This window comes from Azolla caroliniana, unplaced genomic scaffold, assembly GCF_043228905.1.
Source record: "Azolla caroliniana isolate FFs.n. ecotype wild unplaced genomic scaffold, voAzoCaro1.0.p SCAF_14, whole genome shotgun sequence".
Taxonomy (NCBI): domain Eukaryota; kingdom Viridiplantae; phylum Streptophyta; class Polypodiopsida; order Salviniales; family Salviniaceae; genus Azolla; species Azolla caroliniana.
In genome coordinates this window covers 1,465,725-1,473,467 of record NW_028230449.1, presented here as the reverse complement: position 1 = coordinate 1,473,467, position 7,743 = coordinate 1,465,725, and the positions used below count along the sequence as shown (strand labels likewise).

At 38.8% G+C, this 7,743-nt stretch overlaps 1 protein-coding gene across 1 annotated transcript; it reads left to right on the top strand.

Annotated features, from left to right (window-relative positions):
* The first annotated feature begins 227 nt into the window (after positions 1-227).
* Positions 228-4,328, top strand: LOC147855127 (microtubule-associated protein RP/EB family member 1A-like). The gene is made up of 8 exons (XM_087330499.1): positions 228-375; positions 1,031-1,099; positions 1,218-1,304; positions 1,429-1,532; positions 1,859-2,031; positions 2,605-2,711; positions 2,832-2,945; positions 3,491-4,328. Exons 1-8 carry the CDS (start codon positions 286-288, stop codon positions 4,001-4,003), a joined length of 1,257 nt encoding a protein of 418 aa, XP_087186625.1. The 5' UTR covers positions 228-285; the 3' UTR covers positions 4,004-4,328.
* The last annotated feature ends 3,415 nt before the right edge of the window (positions 4,329-7,743 follow it).

Sequence of the window (7,743 nt, the reverse complement as noted above, 5' to 3'; positions counted from 1 at the left end):
ACACACACACACACATATCTGCATGTTGGGTCTTTCTCTGTTCCCACCATAGCCCCAACGAAGAAGAAGAAGAAGAAGAAGAAGAAGAAGCAGAAGTTGCTGCAGATTAGGAAGACCCACTCCTTCTCTTTCTCTTGCTCCTTTGTGTGATTCCTTCTCCTTCTTTTCTTTCTTGCTCCTCTTTTCCTCTCTGTCTCTGTCTCTGTGATTCTCTTTTTGTTTCTCGGCGTGTGTGCGTGTGTGCGTGTGTGTTGCGCGCGCTTTGAATTCATCTGAGCTTTTGGGATGATGGATGGTGCTTATTTTGTGGGTCGCAACGAAATCCTGCAATGGATCAACTCTACTCTGCGTCTCCATCTAATCAAAGTAGAAGAGGTCGGTGCCGTCCGTCTGATCTTCGTTTGTCTTTTCTTCGTCCTCCCTGTACCATAACAAGCTCTGATCCTCAAGTTTAGGGTTTACATTTATTTACATATGCATTACCACATACTTTTGTTATTGCATTATTCTGGTTTGGGTCTCATACAACATTGTCGAATCTACTTCTTCTTCTTTCTAATTAGGGGCTCATTACAAGCATCGATGGCATTCTAGGATTATGTTTGTTTATCTACCGTTGTTTTGTTTTCTGTTTTTTTTTGTTAGTGTGGAGGAAATCAGGGGTTTTGCTCATCATTGATCAAGTATAGGGTTTTTATTCAACATTTGATCCATTTTTGGGGTTCGCTGTGGTTCTACTACGTTTATGAAAATCATACAAATATTGATGAAAATTATTACGCTCATTTTTGTTCTTGGGTGTTTTGATCAAAATAGCTGAAATTTGGGTTTACTTTTCACTGCTTTGGGATTTGCCCAGAGTAGTTAAAATAGGGCTCTCTTTGTGGTTCTCGAACATTATATCCATTGTGTCTCATACAACTATTGAATGAAATTAGGGTTTCTTTGTTCTGGATTGCACCTCAACTCAGAGAGAATGAACTTAAGGGCTTATACAGCATTTGTTTCTTGTTTCACTCTTTCTCCACAGGCATCCAAAGGAGCTGTCTATTGTCAGCTCATGGATTCAGTTCATCCTGGTGTAGTTCCCATGCATAAGGTTAAATTATCGTTTTATCTCTCTCTCTCTCTCACGCACACACTCTCTCTTTGTTCTATTGCACTTTCCTCTGAACACATCTAATCATGTACATATGTATATATTCGATTTACCTTAGGTTAACTTTGATGCAAAGACTGAGTACGAATGCATACAAAACTACAAGGTTCTTCAAGATGTCTTCAACAAATTGAAGATTGACAAGGCAAGCCTTGCTACAAAAGAATCATCATAAACTTTGCATCCTTGTTTAAAGGGGAACTGTTATTCATCGTGCGGTAGCATGTATTATCTCAGTATTGAACTTTCTTACTCAACAATCTTTGCAGCATATTGAAGTGAACAAGCTTGTGAAAGGAAGGCCTCTAGATAACTTGGAATTTGTTCAGTGGATGAAGCGGTATTGTGACTCGATCAATGGAGGCTCCGTCAGGTTATTTAAAAGAACCTTCGTGTGATTAGGAAAGAATTGGATGCCAAATTGGGCCTTGTAGGAAATGCCATTGATATATTTCTGCATTGTGGAATGCGAGAAAGTGTCGGCGGTGTTACCAAAACTCTGTCATATGACCTATCATTAGCAAAATATGCATAGAGGTCTTCAAAAACCATCATGGTCACTGAATTTAGAGTTGTGATGTGGCCCAAAATTGAATCCAAGTTTTTTTGTTAATGAAGGATGGTAGTAACATATTGCTTTCTATTCATGCATTGCTTTGCATCATCTCTTTTATTGATAAATTTTGTCTATAAATCCAGTTACAATGCTATTGAGAGGAGAGAAGGATGTAAGGGAGGCAAAGATACCAACAAGAAGTCAGCCTCATCAAATGCTTATTACAAGGTAGCATCTGCAGCTAATAAGATAGCCACGACAACCATGTCAGGTCCAAAACGTGTCGAGGTTTCAACACCACAGGCTGTAACTAAGAGTGAGTGTTTGTTTCTAACTGTAAATCCATTGCCTAACCGAAAAGGAGAATGATGCCGGATGTGCCCAAATTGAGTTTGATAGCTAGGTTTCTATTGCAAACATATAGACTGAAGGAAGGAATTATGCAATGTGATAGGATTGATAGAGTATGGACATAATCCAATAGTGCGTAAACGAATGCTTGGTAAATTAGCTCCTTCCACAGAATATGTAGACATGACGATGTTAACTCATGTAGTTCGTAGTACTAGGTGTCATAGTATGAATCATACGTACCATACGCGCATTCACATTCGAGTATGATAAACGCCCTTGAAGTATGGTAAATACCATACTTTTGTATTCATTATTTATTCTAAGGTAAGAAATTTAAGGTAAAAAGTGTAAAAAAACATAAGAATGTTTTTGATAACATACGCATTCATTGGCATTCGTATATAAAAGAATGTTTGCCAATGCATTCGAGTATATTACGTACTATGCTAGGTGTATTATATGATAAAAATGCGGTAGGGTGTTACTACATACTTTGTTGTAGTTGGTGCCTCACTAAAATCTGATTATCGTTTAGGTGCCAAGAATGGTAAGATGCCCCCCGTGTCAAGCTCTGTTTCTCCTTCTTTGTCTTCCGATTCGTCAATGATTCCTGCCGTCCAACTTGACATTCTCTATGAAGAGGTAACTCACTCATGATCATGGAAACAAGTGTCAACTACAAATATTATATGGTCATGAAAAGAAATAATCCTTTCAAGTTTATTGTTTTAGTATGGAATACCAATGTGATTGTCTATGTAGATGACTGAGCTAAAGCTCTCGGTGGACAATCTGGAGAAAGAGCGTGATTTCTACTTTGCAAAGCTCCGGGACATTGAGATTTTATGTCAAAACCCGGGTTTGGAACATATGCCGGTAAGGATTGATACATTTGTATCACAAATCCCTCTCTGATTTAACTTTTATCCATCATGTTCTAAATAAATGTATAGTGGTTAAGAAAGCCAAATGATTGGTGGTTCTCATGGCTATTTTCAATGATCACCATTTGGAGCAATTATTCAGTGAATGGCTTAGTGGCCCTTTTTTAGAGGCCTCAAGTTCGATTTTGTTATTTTTAAGTTAAATGTCATTAAACGTTTAATGCTTAGACCTATGTTTCTATAGTTGTAGGGTTTCACGACTATATTTATATTAGCTGTATAGGATTTCATGAAAAAGTTTGAGAGATTCTCCCAGTATTTATATGCTTTTATAATGTTTCATGAAAAGCTGAAATCTTAGGACATCCATGTCTGCATATGTTTTTAGGGTATTACATGAAAAAAGGTTAAAAGATTAGCCCAACATTATATATAGTTGTGTGGTTTTACTTTAGGGTTTGTTATTATTTTTGCTCAAATTCTACTACATAGCAGCTAGTTTCTGAAAGGCAAAACGCATTTGATGAATGTGCACAGGCAATTGTTGCGGTGCAAAGGATTCTATATGCTTCGGATGACAGTCCCGCAGTTTTGGAAGAGGCGAGGGGTGTACTCATGGGATCAATGATTGTGGCTGAACAAGGTGAAGGAGAACACAAAGAATACAAAGAAGAACCAGAAGGAGAACATTATGGTCTCGGACCAATGGTGCCATTAACCGCAGTGACATCAATGAATCCTTCCGTAGGTGGTAACAAAGAAGATCGGGATGAAAGCCGAGATGGTATCCGATCGGAAGGTGGTAAGGAAGGTGAGGATGGGGTAATGATGAAAGATGACATAGAGGGCACGACGGCTCATAGGAAGGAATCACATAAAAGGAAATCTTTTATGAACCTAGAGCTGGATGGTGATGCATCATCGTCAACGACCATGATTGTCTCCCCGAGCCTCAGGAGACTCTCATGTGGTGCTACCAAAGATGTATTGCCGGATATGGTTAATTTTAAAAGACCCGAACAAGAAGCTATTTCCATCGAGGCGCTTTAAAAACAAATCCTCTTCATTTCATTGATGAGAGATATATTGCTATAGCAGTCCTTTGAGAGATATAGCCTCCCTCTATCTCAAACCTATGTGTGTATGTGTGTGTTACGTGTGCATGTGCACGCCAAAAGGGCTGCTAGTATAGAAGCCCTTCAAGAGAGCTAAAAATCAATCCCCTTTCTCGGAATATATTGCAACCCGAGATCTCAACCTTTGTGTGTGCGTGTCTTATGATATTCTTGTTGAGAACTAAATTTTCTTGCTCACCATTCGTACTCTACTATAGCAAGTGACAACCTTCAAAGTACTCAATTCAATCAATGTTGAGGATATGGCTGTTTTGCGGTTTGGAAGCTATGTTATGTATGCATAGTGAATATTAATGACAAGATACTAGAAAGCAATGTTAATCGGAAAAGTTATTTTCAATAAGTAGATGAGGTCTATATAATAGATAGTGTCCCTATTGCTGAACTCAAAACTTTTACAATATCCAACAGATTAACCTCACCAGGTTGTGTAAAAATGAGGTCTTTCTTATCCATGAACATATATTATTGTCCATCCTTTTGATGGTTGCAAAGAAGTAATAAACTAAGGAGAATGGTTGGTTAGTGGTGGGTAGTAACTGTCATTAGTCTTCAACATGAATTTGAATGTGAAATTGAGTCTTTGCAATGTTATTCGATGCATGTATAATCTTGAACACTTTTGCAAGTCATCACAATGATGTTCATAATCTAAAGCTATCATGAGAATGGGTGTGCGTCCATGAAAGTTGAGCGAGACCATTGGGAACTTGAATCAAAGAAGATGAGCTTATGTCATCATCGATGAAAGGTTGCAAGAGATGATATTTATTGTTGAGCACGAACTTTTTGTTTGGTGTAAATGCACTTGTAGGTACATGCTTTGTGTATGAGGAAAATTTGATGTAGTTTGCCCTTCAATGAGTAATGTGAGTCAGTTCGGTGAATATGAGCATTGGATTATGTGGATGTGCATATGAGCCACATAAGCTTGTATGTGTTCATCTGATTGTGATTTAGTGCTTCCATGTGTCTATATGTGTCTTTGTTATCATGCGATTGCACTAACACATTCAAGCGTATGTGTGTATGTATATGTGTGAAGTGTAATTGTGTGAATGTGAATGTGTGTCTGGGTGTGCCGTTGTGAATGTGCAAGTGTTTGTTGCATTTTATGTATATGCGTAAGTATGGATGCCTTCAACTATATTTGTGATAGGCTATACGTGAATAATTGAGTGTCTCTGTGCTATATGTAATTGTGAGTGTTTGAGTGTATCGTGCATGTGTGTTTTAGTTTGTATAATTTTTGTAAGTGGAAAACCATATCTTTAGAAATATGCTGAAGTTATATGTATTGTAGTACATATACACAAGAAGCAAGAAGGGAAATCTACTTTGCCCTCTTTGATGGCATACACTTCGCTTATATAGAGGCCCAAATGGGCCATTGCACATGCTCACATGGTACCTAATGTTTACACATGGTGGTCACACGAATGACCACATGGGTTAAGCGCATAGTGCCTTGCATGCTTTAGTCTAGTCATATTTGGTGCCTTTCTTCAAGAGTTGTCGTAAGGGGTGCGTTAATGACACTAGGCCATGCACAAACGAAGGGAGAAATTGGACCCAAAAAAGTCTAGAGCACCATCCATCTTCGTGGGGTCAATTTGGACACATGCAATTGATACATGAAATTCGAGAAAACACAAGGTTGTCGAGCCCCATTCACATTTCCGATATGCGTTGTAAGACTTGACGAAGCACTTGGAGGTGGCGGGGTCAATTTGCCGTATGCATGAGAATATCATCCAGGTAGACCACCACAACCCCTTTTTTGATGAAACCTTGAAATATTGTAAATTGGCCATGCTTTGGCAGGTGCCACTGACATCGGAAAGACTGAAGGGCATTCTTTGAAATTGGAACAACCTGCTTTGGGTTCAGAATGTTGTCTTATGTTTGTCATCAAGGAGTAGTGGTATCTTCCAAACCCAAATGCCAAATCCAATGAAGTGAAGTACACGGACTTGCCCAATTGATCCAATAGGTCATTGACGCAAGGGTGGGGGTATTGATCGTGGATGGTGACCCAACTAAGTAGGAAAAAGTTGACACAAAACCGAAAACTTTGGTCGTCCTTCCGAACCAAGTGTGGTTTGGAAACCCACTCACTATCGACTGACTCGAGTTGAGGAGAGGGCGAAGTGCTCATGAGCTAAAATGATGTACGTCTGGGTTGAGGTTGAGGGGTTGGCTTAGGTGCGGGAGAGGAACGTGTAGTCTCCACCAATATGTAGCATACACAAGAAGCAAGAAGGAAGGGAAATCTAATCTGCCCTCTTTGATGGGCAAACACTCCACTTATATAGGGGCCCAAATGGGCTATTACACATGCTCACATGGCACCTAATGTTTACACATGGTGGTCACATGAGTGGCTCCATGGGCTAAGTACATGGCCCCTTGCATGGCTACTCCACAATGTAATACATATTTCATTGGGATGGTAGGGGTATTTGAGGAATATAAGGTTCCATTAGGGTAGGCTCAATTAGAAGAGACAAGAAAATGAGTGTGTAACGGAACGTGGAGTAGGTGTAAATTGCCAAGGGATATAATGTGGAACCCGTGCTTGAATATTTGAATTGGTGTAAATTGGTATGAAGTCAACAATCTATAGGTTAGAATGTTGAGTGTTGGTCACAATGTTGAGCAAATTTGCATCGAAAGTTGTCGGTTGTTGTTTGCTTCCTCCCTCTATCCTTCCCATGTTGTTGTTCGACAAGAAGCCTTCTCCTCCCTTTTTCCTTACATGGAGGTTTCCATGAGGGAATCATCGTGGAAAAATCCATGTAAGTAAGGGGAATACCTTAGAGCTTCAACCCTTGGGTAATGATTTTTTTGACGGATTTGGAAATTTGGTTAATTTAAATCCCCAAAGTTTTCGTAATGCAAAATTTCCTTTTTTCCTTTCATAGAAGTTTGTCTACACAAAATATGAATGTTCTTTGGTTAGTCCAACATCTACCATTTATTAAATTCTTTTGATTTGTAATTTCTTCCCTAGGATCACAATTTTTGATCCAATGAAATTCGCTGTTCCAAGTTTGAAACCCATCGTTCATGAAATTACTTCGTAACTTCTTCCTTGAGACTAGGATTTTTGACACGAAAACCTTGCTACATTCCTTTGGAAAACATCTAGAGGATTGTGCATCAATCACACAAAAGCATGGATTGAATCTCGTCTCTCGTAAAAATATGAAAAATTTGGAATATAGTTTTTCATTCAGTGCTCAAATTTTTGAGTGAAAATTCCATCACAATCTTTGTTTATCTCCCTTTGTGAGCAAAATTTACAATCGTTTTTTCTAAATGCATAAATTTTAATATATTAAGATGGAAATATTTCAGGCAGTTTACAATCAATTTAGAAAGACTTGACTTCAAGATGCAATTAACTTTTTATTGTGATAAATAGGAATCGACAATAGCTTGACTCAAGCCTAAACCGAACAGTTACACCATTTTTGGTTTGGTTTGGTTTAAGCTTGAGCTTCCTTAACTGGTTTGAGCCCGGGTTGGGATGGCTCAAGCCGAACCGAACTAATTTGGGCCAAACAGGTTAAGGCTTAATCAACTTGGCTAAACCAGTTAAGCCGAAACCGAACTATTGCCGATTCCTAGTGATAGACCTCGTTACATAAG

Bases quoted from the DNA above. Each gene is read 5' to 3' on its own strand.
- LOC147855127 (XM_087330499.1), top strand. From the start codon at position 286: ATGATGGATGGTGCTTATTTTGTGGGTCGCAACGAAATCCTGCAATGG. The intron at 1,100-1,217 runs GTTAAATTATCG...GATTTACCTTAG, and splicing joins GTGTAGTTCCCATGCATAAG to GTTAACTTTGATGCAAAGAC. The intron at 2,032-2,604 runs GTGAGTGTTTGT...ATTATCGTTTAG, and splicing joins ACCACAGGCTGTAACTAAGA to GTGCCAAGAATGGTAAGATG.